This window comes from Leptopilina boulardi, unplaced genomic scaffold, assembly GCF_019393585.1.
Source record: "Leptopilina boulardi isolate dan_hultmark-lab unplaced genomic scaffold, ZJU_Lbou_2.1 LbouV2_308, whole genome shotgun sequence".
Classification (NCBI taxonomy): Eukaryota; Metazoa; Arthropoda; class Insecta; order Hymenoptera; family Figitidae; genus Leptopilina; species Leptopilina boulardi.
In genome coordinates, this window is record NW_026137872.1 from 75304 (window position 1) to 102351 (window position 27048).

The 27048-nt window shown below is 26.5% G+C and overlaps 1 protein-coding gene and 1 long non-coding RNA gene across 4 annotated transcripts; one reads left to right on the top strand and one right to left on the bottom strand.

Moving 5' to 3' along the window:
- Positions 1-297: 297 nt before the first annotated feature.
- On the top strand, positions 298-13298 carry LOC127283129 (uncharacterized). Of its 3 annotated transcripts, none has more exons than XM_051307812.1 (7): positions 298-1282; positions 1384-1604; positions 7120-7236; positions 7340-7666; positions 11634-11858; positions 11929-12105; positions 12534-13298. In XM_051307812.1, coding segments are annotated over exons 1-7 (1200 nt in total). In that variant the 5' UTR covers positions 298-1281; the 3' UTR covers positions 12666-13298. The 3 variants fall into 3 exon arrangements, with proteins under 3 accessions (XP_051163769.1, XP_051163770.1, XP_051163772.1); XM_051307813.1 differs by having other exon boundaries at positions 11634-11843; XM_051307815.1 differs by lacking the exon at positions 11634-11858.
- Positions 13299-26452: 13154 nt separating this feature from the next.
- On the bottom strand, positions 26453-26784 carry LOC127283132 (uncharacterized). Its single transcript, XR_007843306.1, has 3 exons — positions 26758-26784; positions 26621-26671; positions 26453-26540 (listed from the first exon to the last, which is right to left on the bottom strand). It is a non-coding gene; the product is annotated as an uncharacterized LOC127283132 (long non-coding RNA).
- Between the last annotated feature and the right edge of the window lie 264 nt (positions 26785-27048).

Genomic DNA, 27048 nt, shown 5'->3' on the forward strand with positions numbered 1-27048 from the left:
AATAACAGTCCATTCCCGCCAAAGCTCATTTTCAAAGGCATTCATTTTCTCCAGGGCACGGAAAGAAAAGTAATATAGTAACAGTAATAGAGTAAAGGCGCATTCAGACCTCTGCAGTCTGTCTGCCTGCAGGCAGACGGGGCAAGGGGGTCGCATGAGTGTAAGCGAGAAAGAGAATTCAAATTCAAATTTTTTTCTCGCGCACACTCTTACGTTCCCCTTGCCCCGTCCGCCTGCAGGCAGGCAGGCTGCAGAGGTCTGAATGCGCCTTAAGAGTGACTAAACCCTTTGTGCAAATCCAACTCTCCATTCTCTCTTAACTCTGGCGAGCACACTCAATATTGCAAACTGGTGAAAATGGGTTCTTTCGGGAATGAACTGTTATCTGTTATCATAAAAAAAGTTAAATATAAAGGTGAAAGCAATTGACACGAATCTCGGTTAAAGTGCAGAATAGGGGCCTAAGTCCGATGTTGTCTATGTTTAATAAAAAGGAATATTATTATTATTATATATTCCAATATACTAATGTAATTCTACAGTTTAAATCGAACCTTTTTTAAATTTAATCAAAGAAATAGTTTTTAATTTCTTCTTCTTTCCCAATCTCAAATTTGTTAAAAATTATCGTCCTTCGTTAAATCAATTTTTCGTATTCTTTAAATTGACCTTTATTAAAATTGCATTTAATTTTAGTTCCTCTTATTTCATTTTCATTTATCTGCACCTTTGTGTTTACTCCTATAAATTTCAATCTTGCAAAATATACATTTTCAATTATATCCTAACCAAGAAATATACTACAATTAATAATAATGTGTTTTAGCGAAATTATAATATATCATTATTATTACTTCTCTTTATTATTAACTAGAATTATTTTATTAACAGTCTTTCACTAAAATTTATTATGAATATCTTTTTTAAGTAATGTACATATACATAATACTTAAAAGAACATTGTTGCTCTAAATATTTATATATTCAATAAAAGCACATTAGTTTCCGGTTGACAAAATCAACAAAATATTATAATCAGCGAAAATAACAATTAATTTCATAAAAACGAAACCGCATTGATCTTAAACACTCATGTTATATGAATGTGACAACAAAAGAATGCATCGCTGAACACACTAAAGTTGAAGAATACATTGAAATAAAAGACAGTTTGTACGGAAAAGTTTTAATATAAATCGATGTTCTTGTTTCTTATCAACTGTTTTTGTTTGCTATCGACTATCATTTGATGACAACGTTTTTCGAATATTAAAATTTGCAAGTAAGTAACTGCAAAAAAATTTGACATGTAAATTGTAAAAGTATTATTTATAAAAATCATGAAGATTACATTTGAAAACAATAAAAATTGTAATTTTTCAGTGCTTAAAAATTGGAAGGGACAGAGGCGCATAGGCCGCGTCACATACAAACAACAGGAACTCATTATCGAAGCTTTGGAGAAAAATCCAATTTTATTGTCAAAAAAATGTACACCGCAATTTACCAAAGAACAATATAATAAAACATGGGCAAATTTAACGAAAATTCTTAATGCAGCAAACTACCAACTAAATGCTAAAACGTGCGACAAGTGGAAAAAGGTAAAAATAATCATTCTTATACCTTCACTCTTCCTGTTCTTTCATAATAATAACAATAAATTTTTCGAATATGTCATCTTTCTTACTTGCATAAAAATTTATAATTTTCAGAAGTTCAACTCTTCATTTTCGTAAAAAGTCTAATTAAAAATATTTTTTAATTTGTATTCATTATAAATTATTGCACGCTCAAAATAAAAGAAACTAAAAAGCAAATCATTTTGAGGTTATGTTTGATACAATTTTATCTTAATTAAATGTTTCTATTTCATATTATGTAAAATCAAATATGGTTTTTATTGGATTTTTTAATTCCAAAAAGTTTGTCAAGTTAATGATTTATTATTGGTCGCGTAAACTACTGCTTTATATATTTATTTTTTACCCGAATTATCATTTTGATAAATAGCATTTAACAGAATTTTCTTGCAAGTGACCTATTACTCAATAGAATTTTAATTCAGCGAATTTTTTGACAGAATGGTTATTTAAAAAATTTCTCTTTACCCAAATATTTTTTTTCTAATAATTCTAATTGAATAGAATTTTTAATTTAACAAAATTCTCATTCAATATAGAATTTCAAGTACTTCGAATTTTTTAATGTCATAACTAAAATAATTGTTATTAGAAAGAATTTTTAAAAATATGGATTTCAATTGTCTGAAAATTAAAAGGGCTAAACTAGCAATCGAAAGAAAATTTTTGGCGTAGATTTAAAAATTTGTTATTAAAAATTATTTTAAAAAACTGATTGTTAAATTTTAAAATTCACGCAAAAAATTTTTTTTTGTTAATTTGAATTGCTGTAGACATTTTATAAAATTCAGTCAATAATTAAATTGTAGAGAATTTTGAGTTGCAAAAAATTATTTAAATTATTATTTATTATTATTTTATTCATTTATTATTATTATTATTTTATTTATTTATTATTATTAAATTATTTAATTATTTCAATTATTTTTTTATGAAAGTTTTAGTTTAAAATCTTCTGAAATTCAATTATTTCTCAAAAAAAAATTTCACTCCATTTTTACAAATTTAATTAAAATTAATTGAATGTTAATCTAATTAAAAAATTTTTCTCCAAATTCTTGTCTATAAAATTCTTTGTTTAAATAATTATTTCAACAATTTTAATCCAATTTATGAAATGTTCAATTATTTAAAACGTTTTTTAATTAAAAATTCTTTAAAATTCAGTTACTTTTTGATATTTTGTAAACGATTTACATTTATAAAAGTTTATATTGTAAATCTTCTGAAATTCAATTATTTCTAAAAAATTTTAATCAAACTCTTCCAAATTGATTTTGTTTCAAAACTCCAAATTGATTCATCATTGAAAAATTTTTTGATGTATTTTTATTAGTGATGCACGACGAGAATCTATTCTTTCATAAAAGAAATGAGAGGAAAAAATTACATTCATTTGTTTTCATTGTGTTTTTCACAAGATTCTCGTTTTTTCGAGCGATTTCTCACTCGAATGTATCACTAATTTTTATGTTTTTCGACCCTAGGAATCCAAAAATGACATTTTTAAAAAATGTCGTTCCATATGTGTATGTATGTGTGTACAAGCATAAGATTTTCATAAATATCTCGAATAGTTTAAGAGTTAACGGGCTTAATTTTATTTAAAATTTTACATCTCAACGGCTGTCAAATAATAAGAGTACTTTGACCCAAATTAATCGAGTTAAACTAATTTTTTTTTGCATTTTAACATTAAAAAAAAATTTTTTTTTGCCCTTAACTTTAAAAAAAATGTATTGATACCTATGGATATTTTTTTATTAAATTTATAGAATTTTTCAAGATGTATATGAAGAGCTTTTCAAAGCGAATATTTGACCAATTAACGAACATTCTACAGTAATTATGTTCAGAGTTATTGACATTTTTAAATTGAAAAATTTTTAAAAAACATTTTTTTTACATTATTAAAAAATCTTTATATAACTTTATAATTATCTAAAAATATTTTAAAATGCATCGATTGACCTATTTACGAACCTTTTACTCGAAAATTTTTTCGAAGTTATTAATGATTCAACAAAAAATTCTTAAAAAACGTGAAATTCGGTATAAAATTTGTATTATTATTTTATCCGTTATACCGATATGAAATTGGCTAATTACCAATCATTTTTAAATATACTTATATTTCCATAATTTTTTTATTAAAATTATTATTATCACAAATAAGTTACAGTAAATTGATTACAAAAAATCTCCTTCAGGTAGCAAAGTGTTCATGGAATGAACACAAAAAGTACTTTTTTCATGAGGAAGGAATTTATTAGAGGTGCGCAAAAAGCTCGAAGCTCGACCAAGCTTTTTCGAGCTTTTCGACTTCCGAGCCGAGCCTTAATAATTCGAGCCCGAGCCGAGTTCGAGCCGAGCTGTGAAAAAAGCTCGAACATTTTCGAGTACTCGAAAATGTTCGAGTATTCATTTCAATTAACTTAAAATATTTAAATATTTCAAGTAATTTTCTATTTTTTGATGAGTTTATAATTCCAAATGAGCAGTTATTTATTTATCTGTTGTCTTATTTAGGAATTTTTGAAAAACAATGAAAATTAAACGTTTAATATGATTGAACTCACTCGAGTACTCGACTCATTTCGAGTACTCGAATTCACTCGAGTGCTTGAAAAATTCGAGTACTCGATACTTCGAGCCAAGCTCGGGCTCGGCTCGAAAAAATTTCGGCTCGGCTCAGCTCGGTCATTCGAGCTTTTTGCACACCCCTAGAATTTATACTTCCACTTGGCAGCGTTTTCTTAAAATGTTTAATTAAAAATTTTCTGAATTGTTTCTCAAATTTTCATTTAAAATTAATTTTTCTCAATAATATTTTTCGATCAGAGTTATTGTTAGACTATTAGAGTATTATTAGACATTATTTTTTCAACAAAAAATTAAGTCAAAATTTATAAAAACAATTCAAGTTTAGAAGATTTTGAAATAAAATTTTAGTAAATCAGAACTCAACAAAAACATCTTCGATGCAAAAAGTTACGCCAAGTAAAAATTGTATCAACTTTCAGAACAATTTGTGAAATGAACGTTAACCAAGTAAAATGTACGACCAGCTTAGATTTTAATTAGTTTCTTCAATTGTATTTTTAAAATATGCGCGCATTTTAGAAAAAGTGAAATAGAGTAAAATAATTATCAAAATAATTAATTGAATTCTGTTTTCTAATTAATAAAAATCTGTATCACAAGCAATAGTGAAAAACTTGGCGTGAATAATTTTTTTTTTCATGTACATATATTGTTAACGGATTGAATCAGAATTGAAGAAAGGCTTAAAAAATCATTTTTATTTACATCTCAATTATTTACAAATTATTCACGCCAAGTTTTTCACTATTGCTTGTGATACAGATTTTTATTAATTAGAAAACAGAATTCAATTAATTATTTTGATAATTATTTTACTCTATTTCACTTTTTCTAAAATGCGCGCATATTTTAAAAATACAATTGAAGAAACTAATTAAAATCTAAGCTGGTCGTACATTTTACTTGGTTAACGTTCATTTCACAAATTGTTCTGAAAGTTGATACAATTTTTACTGGGAGTAACTTTTTGCATCGAAGATGTTTTTGTTGAGATTTCAAAACTTTTTGTTTAACTTTATGGTTGATTAGAGAATCGACAAAGTATTATATACTCTGTAAATCTGAAAAAGTAGAAACTCGTCCTGTTATTCAAATAAGTGCATATACACTCTGGGAAGGGGGAACAAGGAAGGGGGTGGTTGTCAAGGCATTTGTGACGACCTGTAGAAAAAATGACGCAAAAGTATGGAGCAGTTCATGACGTGGGGAAAGGGGGGAGGTAAAAAAAATCGTGTGACATACTGTGTGCACGACCCCTTTTCTAAACAACTTTTTTAAAAATTTTATTCGTTTGACTTCCTTTTGTCCAATCATCCTTAAATCTACAATTTAAGACAAATCGGTAGAGAATTATGGGCTCCACATGTGAGCAAAAATAAAAAACCTATTTTTTACCATAAAAAATTTATAATTTACAAATTTTTTAAGTGCAATTAAATATCCTTCATTATGTATCGAGATTTTGACCCATTAATTGGGTAAATAAATAATAAATAAATAATATATAATATAATAATATAATATAATATAATATAATATAATATAATATAATAATATAATATAATTATAAATATAATAAAATATAATAAATATAATATATAATATAAATATAATATAATAAAAATAAAATATAATAAAAATTATAAATATAATTATAATATAATTATAAAATATAATATAATATAATATAATAATATAATAATAAATAAATAAATACCCATAAATAATCTTAAGATTATGTGTGAATTTGAGACAAATCGGTAGAGAATTATGGGCTCCAGATGTGAGCAAAAATCAAAAAATTCATTTTTTACCATAAAAAATTAAAATTTTTTTAATTTTTTGAGTGCACTTAAAAATCCTTCATTATGTATCGAGATGAAGAATTATGGGCTCCAGATGTGAGCAAAAATAAGCAAAAAATATTTTTTTCCATAAAAAATAAAAAATTTCAAAATTTTTTGAGTGCACTTAAATATCCTTCATTATGTATCGAGATTTTAACCTAATTAAGATTATGTGTTAGTTTGAGAAAAATTGGTAGAGATATATGGGCTACAGACCTTGACAAATATTAAAAAATTGTTAATTTTTCGGTTTTTCGAGCCTTATTTTTATTATTCCCTAAGTACCTCAAAATTTTTTTTGCCTAAGTTATTTTTTTGACATTTTTTACTCGGCAAAAAAAAATTAAAGAAATCCGTAGCGATTTTTCGGAGATATGCAATTTTGGCCAAAAAATGCCGATTTTTTGAGAAAATAAATAAATTTAATAAATTCGCGGATTTTTTTTTTTACTTGGCGTCGATTCTCTACCGCGAATCTTGATATATTCGCGGATTTTTTTTTTTACTTGGCGTCGATTCTCTACCGCGAATTTTGATTTATGAAAGTTATTAATAAAACTTTAAACTACAATTGGATTTTGGAGATTTTTTAATTACAAAAAGATTTTTTCAATTGCATTTTTAAATAATTGGATTGAAATAATTAATTTAGCAAAGAATTTTTAGAAATAATATTATTTTGGAAGAGTTCGAGTTCAGATTGTTAGAAATAATTTAATTTTGGAGATTCTTAATTAAAATTGTTTCAAAATGATAAATATTTTATAAAAGCTTCAGATTCTAGGTTCTAGAATTTAAAAATTCGAATTTCTTTAAATTCTATTGAATGAGAATTATAAGAAATTAAAAATAGGTTAAATTATAATTCTTTTGAAAGCACAGTTCCGTAAAGAGAAATTTTGTAAAATATAAATTCGGTACTTTAATCTAAGAGACCGTTTATTTTTAATAATGATGCTTTTATATAAATGTTGCATTTTTTTAAATATGATGACTCTACAATTAATACGATGATTTTTAAATAGGTTCTATCTTCGTGGTTAAGAAAGATTACAAAATATGATTTGGAAACAGCCAAAATCAGTTTATTAGATGAGAGGCTTCTGACAATTAAAAATAATTGTCTAAAATCTGATAAAAACGTAAGTAATTTTTGAAAATACAATAATAAAAGGTAAAATTTTCTTTTTAACAAAATGTTTAAGTTTTTGATTTTTGTATTATACTGAATTATAACTATTATAGCTTGATAAAAGAGAAAATAAAAGGTCAGACAAAACAAGTGAATCTTTCAACATTTCATCAAATGAAGATGTAGATTTTGACACTGATACTTCGTCAATAAGCGAAACAGAACCACTTCCTAAAAAACAAAAACGTGCAAATCGGGTTACTTGTGAGCAACAACAACGATTATTAGAGTATATTGAAGAAAACAAAACACTTTTAACTAAAAAGTTTACTAGGCATCTATCAAGAGAATTGTATAATCGAGAATGGAAGGAGATTGCTATGGAATTAAATAAATTGAACAATGGAAGAAGTACCAAGACTGTGGCACAATGGCAGAGGGTAAAATATTTTTAATTTAATTCTTTATAATATATGAAGAAAATCACGAGAAATGGTTAAAGAGAAAAAATGGTTTTTTCTGGATTATTTTTTTTTAAATTAAAATGAATTTTTTTATTAAAATCAGTTTCTACAGCTTTTTTGATGCTCCTTTGATTGGTAATATGCATTAAAAAAAATGTAACCAAAAAAATGAAATTCCAAAATAAATTTGATGCTACTTTTTTTAAACTGAAGCTGAGGTTTTTTCCTATAAGAATAGTTATAGTTAAAAATAGTTAACCTTCGCTTGCCAAGATGCCCACCCAGGGTGGGCCAGACAAATTGAAATTGCCATATCTTCTAAAGTTTTGCCTTAATTGAATCGCGATTTTAAGTCACTGAACAAAATCTTAAGAACTTTCAAAAAATGTAAAAACAAATTTTTAAAAAAAATTTCTTCTTGATTATTTATAACTTTTATCAATGTATGTACGGAGATAACCGGGATGATTCAGATATTTTTTTAATTCTATTTTACAAAAAGACTTGAAATCATGCAGACTTTTCACTGTGAGTGTTTTATGATGTCAAATAATAGATATAAAAAATATTATATTGCATTTTTCATTTGTTTAAACAATTTATTGTTATTATTTATTAACTTTCTTTGTTCTGCACCTAGAAAGATGCAGTTTTTTTCTAATTTTGCAATTTATCAAGCGGAATATAATAAAAGATAGATTTGATGTAAAATTATTAATTCAACAATTGTTTAAACAATTATTGTTATTATTTACTAACTTTTTTTGTTCTGCACCTAGAAAGATGCAGTTTTTTTCTAATTTTGCAATTTATCAAGCCGAATATAATAAAAGATAGATTTGAAGTAAAATTATTAATTCAAGAATTGTTTAAACAAATAAAGTTAATAAATAACAACAATAAATTGTTTAAACAATCGTTTGAATACTAAATTCATATAAAATCTTCATATTTATTATGTTGAGCATGTTAAGTTGCAAAATTAGAAAAAAATTGCAACTTTCTTGGAACATTATAAAGAAAGTTAATAAATAGCAACAATTATTGGTTTAAACAATTGGTTAAATAGTAAATTCATATAAAATCTTTGTGTTATTATGTTGTGCTTGTTAAGTTGCAAAATTAGAAAAAATTGCAATTTTCTAGGAATATTATGAAGAATGTTAATAAATAGCAACAATTATTTGTTTAAACAATTTATAATAATAGTTGTTGCAAATTGAATTATATATTTTATTTTATTTATAACCTTTGAATTAATAACTACGAAGAAAAGGTAACAAATTTATAAAATTCTTCTACTGTCGTATGTATATTTGAAAAAGTTATAAATTATTAATAATAAATTGTTTAAACAAATAAAAAATCAACAAAACATTAATAAAATATATTATTTGGTAACATATAACAATTTTGGAAAAAAACTGAATGATTCTATGTTTTTATTGCAATATACAAAGAAGAAAACATTTGGCCCACCCTGGGTTGGATCTTGTCAACCGTGTATATAAAAAGTATCCAGTCCGGCGAAGGTTAAAAATGTGGGACTAGAATTTTTAGAAATTGAAAAATAGTAAAAAATGATCAAAAATAGCTAAAAAAAGAAAAAAATGTTAATTATCCATATTTTAACAATTTAGTCCCACTTTTTCAACTATATATTATTGTAGGAAAAAACCTCAGCTTTTGTTTTAAAAAAACTTCATTTTAGTCTTATCTTTTCCCCCAAAAAATTTTATTTTATTTTTGAATTTTATTTTTTTGTCAAAATTTTTATTTTCTAAAGTGCATATTACCAATTGAAAAAACATCAACAAAATTTTTAAAACTATTGTTAATACATTTTTTTATATTACAAAAAATTATTAACTTATGAGGTCTACCGTAAAAACTAGAGGTGTGCAATAACTCGAATTTTACATGGACTCGAAATTTTTGACATTTGCACAGCTCTAGTAAAAACCCAAAACTTTCAACTTCTCCCCCTCGGAAAATATTGGACTAAATTAAAAAATATTTATACACGGAATGAAATATCGGCCTATTTTCACATGAACATCTGATGCAAATAATGCACTTATACACCTATGCGTAATTTGCTTGAAATCCATGCCAAAATCGGATGGATTCATGTACAAATTACAAAAGCTATGCATTTTTCGCACCATCTGTAGTAACTTTTGCATACTAAGTTCATGGAAAAATTTAGTCGAAAAAGTCCATGGGTTAATAGCACGAAATTTTTTTCCTTGTATGAGTACTATAAAATGTCTCGATTTTAAACGTGATTGGAGAAAAAATTGTTTTAACCGTGACCACTTGGCGTGATATCCCCTATTTACACCCTATTTTAATTTTTATTGTAAATGCAAAATTTTTTTGTCCTCTTTTTTAAAGTGTCATTTTTATATTCTTTTTAAACTTAATTAAGAGAATGATGAAGTTAACAAGGTTTATGGTCAATGAGTTTCCAAGAATTTTTTTAAATGAAAAATTCTATGAATTCAAAAATATCAAAAATATTTTTTGTCATGTTTATTGATAAAAAATTAGAAAAAAAATTTTGTAGGTAAAAATTTGTATAATTTTCTATCTCAAAAACAAAATTTACCTATGACAGTTTTATGAATTTAAAAAAATCTGTGTTTTTAGAGTTAAGAACACTTTGCAAAAAGTTTTAGAGTAGTCCTGGTGATTCTTTTTGTTAAAATAATTTGTGTAAAACACATTTTTGTTCTTTTTCAATTTTTTTTATTTATCAAAATAAAGTGTATTTTAGTTTGCTTTTCTATAAGTAAAGTAAAAAATCTTACTAACCGAAAAACCTTTTATTTAGAAAAATAAAAAACAAAAAACTTTTTAAGCAAATTATTTAAACAAAGAGAATTATCAGGATCACTAAGATTTTAAAAAATTTATAACTCAAAAATTTGGGCTCTTATAAGGAAATATGTATACCTTTTATTCTGCGCAGAAAAAAAATATTTTTTGGAATTTAAAATGACATAGATGAATTTCACGTGGAATCGCCAATATGTACGTAACAATTAACATGTAAATGTTCGCCATATTTGTTAACATTTTCTCACTCATTTTCTCATCTTGATGATATTTTAAAACTAGTTTGAAAAGTGTTCATAGTAACAACAACTAAACTTTGTATTCAACTCTCTGTTCTAGTCATTTGTACTATAGTACAATACTGCCGTACGATGTAAAAACTCGGTTAAGTCACATTGTAGTTAAGGATTATTTTCGCGCAGTAAACTCTGTGAATATCGTCCTAAGCAACAATGTAAGTTAACCGAGTTTTTACATCGTACGGTAGAATATTATTTACTAAGAATTAAACAAGCGTTTACATAACAAGATATATTTTTATTATACCTTGTAATTAAGAAATACAATGATAGATATCAACCACTAAGGTATTGCCAACGACTGAGGCAATTACTCCATAACTTAGCGATTTTATTGAACCTTTTCACAATGACAAATTTTATTTTAGAAATTTCTTAGTTAACCAAATTTGCATTTTATTTATTAATTTATTATTAATTACTTTATTACTAATCTAAAGTAAGATTTACAAAGTTAGTATCTTCTAAAGTTTTTTATCACTGATTATGAATCTATAAAAATGTTCATAATCAATTATCAAAAAAGCCCCTAGTTTCATTTTTTATAAAAATTTATGCACTTTTTGAATTCCTTTATATTTTGGGGTGGTTACTTTGGATTTCAAAAATCTTAGTTCAAATGGGTAATCAGGGACTAAAAAACCCTTATTATTATAGAATTTTTTTATTTTAATTTCTTTTACTTTAAATATTAAGAATTTTTTTTATTGTAATAGGCGTTTAATAAAATTTTGATTGTATTTACTTTATAATGTAAATTCATACTTTCATACATTGTCATAATAAACATTAATATTAAAAAGGTTTTGTCATCCTGGGTATCAAAAACTAAAACTAAGTTAACTGATATAAAACGCTGCAAAAGAACTACGGGAAGGGGAAACTTCACTCAAGGAAACGTAAGCCTCACTGAGCTAGAAGATCGGCTATTAGCCGTGAAAGGAATGACGAGTGTACAAGGAGATGGCAAAACCAAAGAGATTGGTCTGTCCGAATCTGACGCGAGTGATGATGTATATATACCTATTGTAAATTTTAGAATCTAAATATTACTTACCTCGAAAATAATCATTTTTTTCTAAAAATTTATATTTTTAGTCTGAATTGGAAGATAATGATTTGATGGAAATCTCACCAAACAACACAGAAATCACCACTAACCAAAAACTTGTTGGAGATAAAAAGCAGAAATTATTAATTTGCAAAACACTACCATATCGTGAGAAGGATATTTTAACTTCCTTAGATAACATAAGAATGTCCTCAATGTCTTCAGTATGTATCAATCAAATTATACAAATTTTACAAAAAATTAATTTGTACTGGATCTTTTAAAAACAAATAGTGAACAAAGAGAGTGTTTTTTATTTAATCTTTTTAATTTTATTTAATTTCCTTTGAGATAGAAATTTTTTTTAATTTCACTCAAACTTGAATTTTACCGACTGTTCGATTGGTCGTTTCTTAAATCAGCGAAGCAAACTACCTTAAATAGACAATCCTCCTGCATTCAAATGCTCGAGTCACCCCCTTACACTTGATCTTTACACAATTATTTCGATTTCGAAAATCTTTTAAATACGCCTCAGTAAAATTGAAGTTTGAGTTTAATTACATTTTGATGAAAGTTTTCATTATAAATTTTAAAAAAGCCATTAAAAATATTCTGAGTACAATTCATTCATATCAATATTTACTTCCAGATCCAAGAAGTGAGTAAAGAGATGAACGAGAAATCAAACTTTATCTTGAAACAGATTTTAGATACTGTGACAAAATTATTATTAGTTGCGACAGAAATACTTAAACTGCTGAAGAAAATCATTTCTAACTAGAATAAAAAATCTCCTTATTAATTAACTGTTACCTATTCGACGATTTAATTGTATTAACATAGCTTGAAACATGACTTCACATATTTTTGTTGTTTAAGAACTTAAATTTTTAAAAAACATATCATTTTCCAAATATTTATTAAATATGTTAAGCTGAAAGTTTTTGAAAATTCATAAAATTATACAACCATTTTAGATATTTCAAACAAAATGCAGTACTTAATTGATCTATAAAAGTGTTGTATCTTTTTCCTTTAAATATCGAAAATTCCAAACTATACTGTTAATTCTGATTTATTACATTTTTCTTGTAACTTTCAATTGAATAATAATAATTAAAAAAATTGAAGTAAATAAAAATTTTTATAGTTAAAAAGTATATCTGACAAAAAAAATTTAAACTAACTGTCATAAACCAAGTGAAAAATCATTATCTTTAAAAACTATGTTATTAAAAACTAAATATTATTGAATATTAAATAATTAAATATTATTAAAAACTATTTTACGGTAAGAAATAACAAAATGACATCTTATGTTTAAACTAGTCTAGCAGATATTCTCATAAGAAAGCAAAGGAGACGGCCGCTTGCGATCGTCGTCAGCGTTAATTATACTATAAGGAGATGCATAATTGATAGATAATTATACTAGAACGTTTATTATTATTTTAAATGATAATTATTATTATTACTGTAAAATGCATTATTTATCTTTGAAACTTTTAAAAAATTTATTTTAATATAATTATTTTTCTTTTTCTGAAATTAAGAAATAATTATTATAAATTTATTTCTAAGTGGTTTGAAACAAAATAATTTTAATAATTTTATTATATTATTGTTATATTATATTTATTGTTAGTACGATAAATGATAATTATTGATATTAAGTGTATTGTTATTTGGATAAGATTTAAATATTGACAGTTGATTATTTCGAATCAATCAGTGAATGTAATTTTATCAATTACAGATAATATTTATTTAATTATTTTATATAATATAAACATATATTCATATATATTTATATATATGTATATATATATATATATATATATATATATATATATATATAATATAATTTAAATCAATTATATATATAATTAATTAAAAAAACATAAATATATACGTTTCAATATATAAGTGTAAAAAATCGATCAATTTTTTAATACTTTATTAACTTCAAATTTGTAAAAATTACATGTCACCAAGGTAACGAAAATAAACAAAAAATTCATTTTTAAATATTAGTCGATGCAATTAAGAGTTTGTGACAAAAGTTTGACAAAATCATTATTTATTTAAATTGTCATAAAAATTTGAATACTTTGTGTCATTTTAAGAAAAGGTAAGTATTTTCTATATTTTGTATAATTATAATTATTAATAAAATTTTTTCTCAATATTATATTTAACGATTGTAAGATTTAATTACAATAATTCATGCTTCAGAAATATAAAAACACTTAATTTTTTAAAACATTAATTCACAACTGTAACGGTTATATTTTCAATTAATTATCAGTAATATATTTCGGTTTTATATTTTCTTAAAAAAAATAATTTACACGTAAATAATCCTTGACAAGGCGATAAACTTTATCTGATTTTCTGTGTTATTATTTTCATAGATGCTACCTGCTAATTGGGCTTTAATTAATTATGAAAATGAGCTTCAAAAATTGGAAGAGATTCGGAGAAGGGAATTTCGTCAACTTCATTTGAAGCATATTGCTTTACGTATAAACAGTGATCCATTTACACTACCAGAAAAGAGATTTATTAATTTGTTTCGTCTTAATAAATATATGGTGCAGTTTATAATTATCACCCTAAAACCACACATGAGAATGTGTGCAAGATTTAATGGCATTGAACCAGAGTTACGAATTTTCGCTGCACTTATCTTTTATGGTACGGGTACTTATCAAAGAGTAACAGGCCAATCGTACCTCACCTGCATGTCTCAATCATCGATTAGCAATGCAATACATGGGGTGACAGAATTAATTAATTTATTGTTGGCTGACGAAATGATAAAATTTCCAAGAAGTGAAATCCAGAAGCAGGAAATATCTCAAGAATTCGAAGAAATTATTGGGTTCCCTGGTATTATAGGTGCCGTGGACTGCACCTTTGTTGCTATAATAAGGCCTATTAACGAAGAACATAATTATGTAAATAGACACCAACAACATTCAAAGAATGTTCAAATAGTAAGATCTTATTACATTAATAATATTGAATAGTTCATTTCAAAAAGTGCTGAATTCAGTTCTTTTTTTGCTTTAATTTTTCTTTTCTATAATTTTTGTATAATTACTATTATTTTATATAAATAATGTTAAAATAGTTCACTCAAATAAGAGTGGGTTAGAGAAAATTTTTATTACAGCCTTTTAAGTTTTTAATCTTTTTACTAATAAAACGGCACTAACAAAGAGTCTTGCTACGGAGAAATATAATTGTTACTTGTTTATTAAATTTTACATATAAAACAATTTTATTTATAGATTTTTGACATCAAATTGCGAGTTTTAAGCGTTAATGCCCGTCATGCCGGGAATACGCATGATTCCTTTATTTGGAAAAATTCTGCTATCAGGAGAGAATTACAACGGAATTACGAAGACGGACAAATATGGAAAGTACTGGCAGATTCCGGCTACCCTTTAGAGCCATGGACTCTAACACCTGATCTTCATGCGCCATTCAACTCTTCAGCTTGGCGATACACACAAGCACACGCAAGAGCACGAAACTGCGTCGAAAGGGGCATTGGAAATCTTAAATTAAGATTTAGATCAATAATGGAAGAAAGAATTCTAAGATATGATCCTGCTTTCGTTGGTCTTCTTGTCAATGCCTGCTGTACCTTACATAACATATGTAAATTCGGTGGAATGGCAGATTTTCCAGTAGGGAATATCAGGCACAGAAATCATCCCCCTTTAAGGCAAAGAAACAGACTTCATGCGGAAGGATTAAGAATACGCCAAGATATTATTAACAGATACTTCTGAATATAGTATAAGTGGAAGAAGTGAGAATTCTAAAATGAATAAGCTCATTATCACAAGTGACGTCGAAATATAAATATTCATAAATCGTAATACCTTGAAATTTTGATAAGTAAAATTTACGATTAAATCAATATAAATATAATCTCTTAACAATTGTCTTTACCTAATTGTATAATTCAATAAATTGAAAATTATTTTCAGTTTTATTTTTCTATTACATATAGTTTCAATACTATATGCCTCCGATTGTACATTTTCAACTTTTTTTAACTTCTTTCCATAAATGCAACTTTTTTCGACTTATTTCAATAGGATTCAACTCTTTTGATTTGTTTTGTAAAAAATGAGATTTATTTCAGATTTTATAGCATAAAAGATAACTGATTTATTTATTAAATTTTTAATAATAAAACTAGACATGAACCAAAAAAATAGTTTCGAATATTTTTTGAAAATTAATTTTTACGTTAGATTTTTTTTAATTTATTATTTAAAATCTTTAAAATTTTTTCCACATATAAATTTTTTTTATTATTTGTCTCAACAATTTATAAATAATTGTTCTTAAATTAAATTAATTCACGACTTTTTCGACTTTCTTCAATTAATGCAAATACTTTTATTTATCTAAATAATATGTGACTTTTTCGACTTTTTAAAAACAGTTTTGAAACAAAAAATACGACTTAAAAAAAATTACATAAATAATAATAAAATAAATAAATATCTACTATAAAAATTTTACATTAAATTCTATAATTAATAGAAATAAAATAATACAGTAATACAATTTACTATATTCATAAGTATCTGTTAATAAAATTTACCTTTTTCCAAAATTCAGTTATTTAAATTAATATTAACTTGAATTCATCGCAGAATTAATTATTTCTAATAAGTTTAATCAAGATTTTCGAAAATCTAATTATTTTAAACATTTTTTAATTTAAAATTCTTTAACATTCAATTATCTTCTGACTGATTTTGTTTTACTTCAAAAGCAGGGGGCCAGTTTTTAAAAAATCAAAAAACTAAATTTTCTTAAAAAGATCATTTTATATTTTCATGAAAATGTTTTTGTGGATACTAGAAAAAAAAGAATTTTTTCACTAAAAGAAGCAGTTTTATGTTCGCTAATATAAATATATAAATTCTGACTGCGTTTATGTGTGACAAATTTCCAAGCTCTCTGAAGAATGTTTATTATTTTTTAAATATATATGTTTTCAATAATATCTTCAGTAAAACCATTTATTTTTTCTAACAAAAAATATATTAATTAAAAAGACAAAAATAATTTCAGTTAATTTTCCCAACTAAAAGATGGCATTGTATCAACCAAAGTAACGACTTTTAACATTTTCAGAATAAAAAATAATTTTTGCGATTTTAGCGACGTTTTAGTGGATACCAAAACCTATTTGTAAGAGTTCTTTTTTATTATCTAGTAACCCCAAAAAAATTTTCAAGTTAAGAAAAAATTATGTTTTTTAAGAAAATCAACTTTTTTGAGTTTTAAAAAAATAACCGCCATTTTCTTAATTTCCAAAAAAATTTTAAATTCTAAAGATATGGCGCTACATTACACAAAATAATTAGTTTTGTTATTTTCAGAAAAAATTGGTGTCTGAAATTTGTCGCTAAATTAATTATTATTTAAATTATTTTAATATAATTTTTCAAAAATTGAATATTTCAAAAAATTTAATTCTTAAAATTTTAACTGCAACATTTCCAAATTTCGAATTATTTCGAAAATTTTTACTAGGAACATTATTTTTTTTTATAATATTTTGATTAAATTGTTCGAAAATTGTATTAATTAAATATATTCTTATTGAGGAATTAATAAAATTTATTCCTATTTTTAATTAATTTACTAACTAATTATATTTATAAAAATAAAAAATCGACCTTTCTTGCAAAGCAAATCGACATTTTTCTACTCACGAAATTTTCTGAAAATTCTACAAATTTACTAAAGATATTATATTATTAAGGAATAAAGGAAGACCAAAAATAGAAAGTGTTGTAATTTTTTGTAAAACGGATATTTTGAAATTGACTTGAATAAATTTAAGAAAATTTTGTGTCTACTAAATATTGGGATCTGACATTCGTACACATGCCATCTGGTGTTGAAAAATGTAACTAGTTTTGGATAACTATTTGTGTCACTTGCAATTGTAGCTCCGCTGTCATTGTTAATTATTTTATTATTATGAATGAAGCTACATTTTTACCGCGTGAGAAATCTTCCTGCAGAATTAAGTGTTCTGTGAGAGGCTGTGGCAGTACTGTAGCGAAAAATTTAAGCGTAATTTTCCATAAATTTCCGAAACCAAAACAACGAGTAGTGGATGTGAAAAATACGTTCGATAATTTTGAAAAAGTCGATCAATTAAAGGCCTGGAAAAATGCTTTAAAAATAAACAGTATAAAGCCTTCTATGAGAGTATGTTCTCTGCATTTCAAAAGAAGTGATTACATTTTGCCATGTAAGTTTAAGATTTTTAAATTTGGAGGTTATATAATCTTTCATATTACCCGTGCATGTGAACATTTTGAAAGTTAATTTATCACTGTAAAAACGGATAAATTAATTTTTTTTTCACTTCTTGTTAACAGACTTTCATAATGAAAAATGAAATACATACATTTATAAATTTTCATATAATTACATGAAATATAAAGGAAAATAAAATATTTTTCTTGCACATGTATCGCTGGATTTGAGAAAATAATTTGTATAAAAATAAGATTTCTTTTATATTTTTATTCATGTTTGTAAATAGGAATGTAAATAGTAATTTTGTATTAAAAAAATTCACTTATACATTTATTAAATTAAGCAATATTTTTTAAACGATTTTAAAAACGATTTTTAAACATGCATCCCATGTTATTCCCATGTAAATTCACTAAAAGTGTTACCCAATTTACGCCATATTGCTTTAGGCCCCGCCCCCATGTCAGATCCCAATAGCTGCTAGCGTTTTTCTTATAAGTTACAATATTTTTCACAATAATTATTGTTTGTGATTGAATTTTATCTAAAATTAATATTTTAATATTATCAATTATAATTATGTAATACTAAATATTGTATTATTAAATTATTATTCATTTTTAATTAATTTATTTTTTCTTAAATAGAGTTTAATTAATAATTTAGAGAAGTAATTACATTTTTTCTGTTATTTAATTTATAATTAATATTTTATTATTTTCTAAAAAAAATTAACGAAAGGGTAAAGTATTAAATTTTTTAATATTAAAAAAATTTGATTAAGTTGGTTCATACTTTTTAATAAAATTTGAATTTTTTTATATTACAAAAATAGTATATTTTCAAAAAATAAATATTAATAAAATATTAACTTTTCTTTGTACACTACCCAAACGACTTAGTCAATATTGAGGTTTGTCACCTATTTCAAATTAATTAATTTATTTGACTGAAATAAAGTTTGATTTATAGTAATATTCACAATACTCAATACGAATATTTTCAGAAATGAATAAACGACTAATAAAAACGTAATATTTTCATTCATATTTAGAAATTTATATTATTTAAAATTAACGCGCGCTACTTTGCTTTAGCCAATGAGATCATTCGAGTTTTCGAGAGTTTCACGAACTATTTATTTTTTTAAAAGAAATCGCAAAAATTAAGTAATAATATTGTATGACATAGAGTTAAATAAAAAATTTTATTCTATAAATGAATAATTATCACTTTTTCACTTACCTTATATACAAAAATTTCACTTACTTTCAAAATTTTGAAATAAAATTAATTTGAAATATGTTTAACCTGAGAATGAATTTATTTTATAATATATCCACTGATTTCTACTTATTTTTCAAAATTAATATTAAATCTTGCCGCATTCATTAATGCTAATTTATAAATCACTTATGAATATTAATATTTACTCACCTCATTTTATTGTATTCGCCGACAAAAGATTTATACACTAACAAGTTAAAAGTCAATTTTTAATAATCATTGGCTTGATGAAAGAATTGTAAATTATTTTTGTTTCACTAAATTTTAATAAATACGTCATTTGAAAATTTGAGTTTCAATTATAAATATATTTTGGATTTAGAGTTGTAAATAAATATTTTCTTTATTTTATGTAATTTTAACCTTAAAGAAATGCAATTAACAACCACAATTATTTTCGTACGAGAATGTGAATTTAATACAATTTTACGCTTTGAATATGGCTGAGAAACTATTCTGCTAACCAATTTCTATCAATTAAATCATGTTCTTTTAGACACCTGGTAGAGACAAATTTGAATAACGTGAATATTGCTCAATGCGCTGCTTAGCGCAACACTAGTTAGTGCGCTGCTACTCATAATCCCAGCCCTGGTTATCAATACTGTGGTCCAGGTACTAAATTGATAAAGCGTTTAGCACGAGGTGATACAGGTATAAATCCATTAGACGAAGCTTGCAAAGAGCACGATATTGCATATTCAGAGAATCGTAATAACGTTCAAGCAAGAAACGCTGCTGATAGGATTTTAGCTGATAAGGCGTGGCAACGAGTTTTAGCTAACGATTCCAGTGTAGGTGAAAAAGCTGCTGCTTTAGCTATATATGGTACAATGAAGGTCAAATCAAAATTAGGTATGGGAATGAGAAGAAAAAAGACATCTAAAAATAAAAAGAAGAAGAAGCAGAAACAAACAGTATTAAGAAAAATTGTTGATGCTGCTAGACATTCCATTATTCCGGGAAATGATACTCAATCTACAATCAAAGCTGCAGTTGAAAATGCTCGAAAAGCTATTAGAAGAGCAGGTGGTAGAAGTAAAATTTTAACACCTCGCATTCTACCAGTACCTTTAAAAGTTGGTGGTCTCTTACCATTAATTCCAATTTTTGCTGGACTCAGTGCTCTTGGAGCTCTTGCTGGTGGAACAGCAAGTATAGTGAAAGCAGTAAACAACGCGAATGCAGCAAAAGAGCAGTTGAAAGAAGCTCATCGTCACAATAGAGTAATGGAAGATGTTTCTTTAGGTAAAGGTCTTTTCTTGAAACCCTATCGACAGGGATTGGGACTTTATTTGAAACCTTACTCTAAAGGATTAGGTATGAGGCAAAAAAAAAGATGTTTAAAAAAAAAGTTCTCATAAAACTTCCTCAACGAGCATTAACTAACTATGATTTGCTCAAATACGCTAAAGAGTTAAAAATTCCTCATTTTCGGGGAGTATTCATGCGAAATGAGTTGCCAATAGGAGGACCTCGGAAAAATGAATCTGCCATTATTAAACTCGATAATAAGGATGGTCCTGGAACACATTGGGTTGCTTATAAAAAGCTTCAAGATAAAGCATTGTATTTTGACAGCTTTGGTAACCTTCAACCACCTTTTGAGCTTATCAGTTATTTAGGCTATAATACCTTGATACAATATAATCATGACAGTTGTCAAAGTTATGATACTTTTCATTGTGGACACTTATGTCTTAAATTTCTAAGCGATCAACTCAAATTCTCTAACAAATATAACCTATATAAATACATGTAATCATATGTGAGCAATCAGTCTATAAAAAGTCATCATCATGGATGAATCATTTACTCTAACTATTTCAGGTAAATCATCTATACTTGAAGCAGAATATTTTCCACCAATAGAATTATTACCAAATAAAAATTATGCTCTTGGTCTTGTTCAACTTCTAACTTATAATTCAATTCCTAATGTTGATGTAGGAAAAAATAAATTTTATCTTGGTAATGATGTGATTACTATACCTACTGGCAGCTATGAAATTGAAGATATTGAAAAATATATTCAAAATTCCATTCAACAAGGATCGCAAGTTATAAGCATTAAACCAAATAATAATACCTTGCGTTGTGAAATTATGACTAGACGTGAAATTGATTTTACACATAAAGATTCAATTGGTGAATTATTGGGATTCACTGCACGCATTCTTGAAGATAATGCAATACATACGTCAGATTTCACAGTAGCTATTCTTAATGTAAATGCTATTAGAATTGAATGTAGTATTACAACTGGTGCATATATTAACAATAAAAAAGTACATACAATTCATGAATTTTTTCCAATTGTTCCAGCTGGATATAAGATCGTGGAAGTACCATCTCAAGTCATTTATCTTCCAATCGCCGTGAAGACAATACATAATATTCAAGTGCGAATCGTTGATCAAGAAGGAAATTTAATAAATTTTCGTGGTGAAACTATAACAATTAGATTACACGTTAAGTCAACGTAATGGGTATAGTATTTCACAGAAAAACTGGTGGAAGCTATATAAACGAGCAACCATGTCAAAAAGCAATCAGTCTTCAATCAGTTCGCAAAAGCCTAACACCTCAGAACATACGTTTCCTAAAGCAGCTCGGTCTACGAGTTTATCAAGAAAACAAAGGAAGAAAAGTAAACTAATCATTAAAATATTTTTCATTTGCTGTTGTTTCTATAAAAGAAATGGAAGATATTTTAAACATTCTTAGACCAGTTAAATTTGATGATTCTCTAGCACACTATGAGATTCATTCTCACCAACCCTACAATTCATCAGCATTTAATAATAGTGATGAAATTCGAATTCCAGTTCAAAATCAAGATCAATACATTTTACCCTCAAAAAGTACATTACACGTAACAGGAAGATTAGTAAAAGCTAATAATACTAATGTGACTAACACAAAGTTAATTAGTAATAGCGTTAGTTTTTTATTCAACGAGATTCGTTATGAATTGAGTGGAGTGGAAATTGATCGCTGTAAAAATGTTGGTCTAACAACCACTATGAAAGCCTATGTTTCTCACACACCTAATCAATTAATTTATGCTGAAAATGCTGGCTATCTTGAATTCGATGACGATCTTAGAATAACCAATGAGAATGGTTATTTTGATGTAAACATACCATTAAACATGATTTTTGGATTTGCTGAAGACTATCGAAAGATTGTTGTTAATGCAAAACATGAACTTATCCTCACAAGATCTCGTACAGACCTTAATGCTATAGTTGATATTACGGCAACTGAAGAGCATGAGCAATTTAAGATTATAATTAATAAAGTGGAATGGTTGATACCATATATATTCCTTGGAGATCGTCAAAAAATTGAATTATTAAAATTTATTGAAAAAGACCCTCTTATATCTATGAGCTTCAGATCGTGGGATATGTATGAATATCCATTGTTACCTACCACTCAAAAACATGTTTGGACTGTAAAAACTTCTACGCAGGTTGAGAAACCTCGATATGTAATCCTTGGATTACAAATAAATCGAAAAGATCATCCTGGAAGATATGCAAATATTTTTGATAGCTGTAATCTCATAAATGTAAAACTTTTCTTAAATTCACAATACTATCCTTATAGTAATTTAAATTTGAATTTTAATCAAAATCAATTTTCAATTCTCTATGAGATGTATTGTAATTTTCAATCATCATACTATGGTAAAGATCCTGAGCCTATTCTGTCCAGGAATGAATTTAAAGATTATGCACCATTAGCTGTCATAGATTGCTCCAAGCAAAATGAATTTCTTAAACAAGCTTCTGTGGATGTGAAACTAGAATTTGAATCTAGTGAAAATTTTCCAGACAATACAGCAGCTTATTGTTTAATTATTCATGATCGAATTATTCAATACACACCAATCAGTAATGTTGTGAAGAAAGTATCGTAAAGAGTGGGGGTAAAAGTGAGTAGTGGGGGTAATGGTAAAAAAGTGGAGATAAGAGTATAAATACAGCAACTCTTAGAGGCTAAAGTCATTTATCTGTTATAGATACCATGGCGTACGTCGTAGATTTCCAGTGCTTCAAAAGACCTTATAACGAGTTTATCATAAAAGAGCTAGCAATCATCCCACTTCAAGAAGATGCTCATCCATTGGTGTTCCTCTTCGAGCCGCCATATGCCTGGAGCCGCCTACCGAGAAGATACAAGAGTCAAAATCGATGGACTGCATTTAATTATCATGGTATTGATTGGAATGCTGGTGACATACCTTATGAAGATTTACAACCAATTCTGAAAGAAATATTAATAGGTACACCTACAGTTTATGTAAAAGGTTTAGAGAAACAAAAATGGTTAGAAAGCTATACACAAAATGTATTAAATTTAGATGATTTGAATTGTCCGTCGTTGAAAAAATTAGCCTTAGATCAATATACTCCATGTACAAATCACACACACAATAATTTCCATTGTTCTGTAAAAAATGTATATAATATTCGCAAATGGTTACTACAACCATCTAATGTACCGACAAATATTCCTTTAGGTCACGATGAAGTTGATAATAATTCAACATTACAAGATTTTTATAATAATTGTGACCACTTTTTATTAAGTCCATAAATGTATATTGTCATTGTAAATAAATGTTTTTTTAAAATAATTAAAATTGTTTATATTTATTTATAAAAAAATTGTATAAAATTTTTCATTTACACACGTCTGGACATGTTTAAACTTGTCTAGACATGTATTTGTGACGTCATAGAATCAAAATTGAACGCGCATGCGTACTATGAAAGTGGGCGTGGTTATTCAAATGATCGTGCGCAATTGGATAGAATAGGGTGGGGGGCTTTAAGCTATTGCGCATGCGCGAGTAAAATTTTAGGTATAAATTTAGCGTGGATGAGCAGTTTTGCTCATTCTTTTTCTCAGATATCGTCTAGTCTTTAAAGATGGATCTAAGTAAAATAAATGCTGTTGGTCGTATGGAAGGTTTCCTGCCTACGAAACCGCTTTCAGAGTTGACTCCTGGACATAAGTATCCTATTACCAAAATCCAGTTTGTCAACACAAAATATGGAGAAAAGATAGTCGTTGAAGTGGATGGAAAATTTAATCCTTTCTTACCTTCACGATTTGTACCTATGTTCGCTGACAACTCCATTTGCTTCAGTCAAATGCAAGAAGCTATTGATGCTGGACAATTACGCCTCAAGTATATTGGTGGTCCATATAATCATATTGAATTTAAATTAAAACAAGTTTAATTTTGTATAAATTTATGTAAAAAAATAATTCTATAATAAAGAAAATAATCTAATATTTATATTATTATTTTAGGTTAAGTTTAGTTTAAGAATTAATTATTATGTTAAATTTAAGGATAGGAAAAAAATAACTTTTAATTAAAATATAAATATATTAAAAAGACATATATACATATATACATATATAAAATAAAATTGTTTTTTTTTTCAAAAAAAATATTTTAAAAAAACACTATATATATATACATATAAGAAACATTTAACCTTTGCGTTACCGGGAGCCACCCGGGGTGACCCGGCGATAAAAAAAATATTTAAAATATACTCTAATATATATCAACTTTATAAAAAAAAAAATTTATTAATATTACTAGTAAAAAAAACGTTTGGGTCACCCCGGGTGGCTCCCGGTAACGCAAAGGTTAAAAAAAAGCATGCAAAAAAAAAAATTTTTTAAAAATGTATACAAATAAAAAATAAAAAAAAAATCATTTTTTTAACGAAAAAAAAATATTTAAAAAAACGTTAGTATTTGTATACAAAAGAAAAAAAACTATTAAAAAAAGAAAAAAATAAAAAAAAATTATCGTTTGCGCGTCGCCGCCGTTTTATACGGCGCGAATCTTCGCCCTCTGCCTCTCCTCCCTCTCATGGGTAGGGGCTCAATAACAATACTTGAGCGTGAGGGAGGGGGTGGATTCTGGCGCATGTGTTGGGCGACCTCCTCCAGCCGCCCAGGGACCTCCTCAACAGCCGCTCTAGGCTGATTCTGCCGCACAGATGGTTCGAGTGGAAACATGAACCATCTGTGCAGTGGAGGGAGCATGGTGGGCATCGTAGGCCTCGTTGGCCTACGATCCCATGGATTATGACCAGTAAGCTCATGCTAAACAAAAAAAAATTTTAATTATTATCATGATTATTATTATTATTATTATTATTATTATTACCAGAGGACGGACCCTTATAACTTGAGCAGCTTGTTGAGGCTGTTCAACCTAAAAAAAAAATTAATTTTAAAATTATGACGTCATATTCGTAATCAGCGACCCCGAAAACCCCACGGTAACAAGTTTCAGGCATTCCGCCTGAAATTTAAAAAAAAATATTCGCCATATTGGATCCGCCATTTTGAATTTTAAAATTCTGACGTCATATTCGTAATCAGCGACCCCGAAAACCCCACGGTAACAAGTTTCAGGCATTCCGCCTAAAATTTAAAAAAAATATGCGCCATTTTGAAATTTAAAATGACGTCACTTAAACTTCCCCCCCCCTCTCCCGTAACAAGTTTCAAGCATTAAGCCCGAAATTTTTAAAAAGATTATTCACCATAACCTTTTATTCATAACTTTGCTTTTGTATATATATACACACTAAACTCTATATATCTGAAATGCTGTCTACCATTGAAAGTCGCGAGCCGAGAGAGAGGTCTGATTTCTGTATTCCCCTCTTTGTCGGTACAGGTCCATTAGAAAATATTTAACAGTATGTATACGTGAACATGATATAACACAGTTAACAGTAAACTTTTGGAACGTATTGTACTACGCCTGCGTGGTTTAGCAAGAGAAGGAGAGGTATACAAGAATCAGACCTCTCTCTCTACTCGCGACTTTCAATGGCAGACAGCATTTTTAGAAATATAGAGTTTAGTGTGTATATATATACAAAAGTAAATAAATAAAAAAAAATGTAAATATAATTAAATTTTAATAATGAAAAGTACTTACTATTTGGGGCGCCTCCTCCGCTTCCTGGGCCTGTTGGCCCACATCCTTATTTTCAGCTTCCTAAAAAAAATATTATATTATTTAATTAAATTCAAAACAAAAAAAAAGGTTAAAATATTTGTTTTGAAATAAACACTTACCACCTGATTTCTGGAGCCCTCCGGGTCCCGGTTTTCTTTATTTTCACCATCCTAAAAAGAAAAATGATTCATTTAAACATTTAATTAATATAATAATAATAATAATAAACGATATTATAAAGAATAATTATACATACCATCTTTCTCCTCTGACAGTGTCCATTTATTTTGACAGCGTCTTTATGATGGGAAACACACATATTTTTTTTCACCACGGCTGATTCACATGTATTCTCATTGCGCATGTTCATAGGAAGGCGCGAAGAGAATTAAAATTTAAAATTCCAAATTTAATTATTTTGTAAAGAACTTAATAATTAAGTGAACTAATTAGTGGAATAAATTAATAATAATTTGTTGACTAATAATAACAATAAAAATTATATTGTTTATAAAGAATTTATAAACAATTTCACTTATAAAAAATG

Excerpts from the sequence above, each read along its gene's own strand:
- LOC127283129 (XM_051307812.1), top strand. Across the intron at positions 7,237-7,339 it reads GTCTAAAATCTGATAAAAAC|CTTGATAAAAGAGAAAATAA; the intron begins GTAAGTAATTTT and ends TAACTATTATAG. Across the intron at positions 11,859-11,928 it reads ATGATGTATATATACCTATT|TCTGAATTGGAAGATAATGA; the intron begins GTAAATTTTAGA and ends TTATATTTTTAG.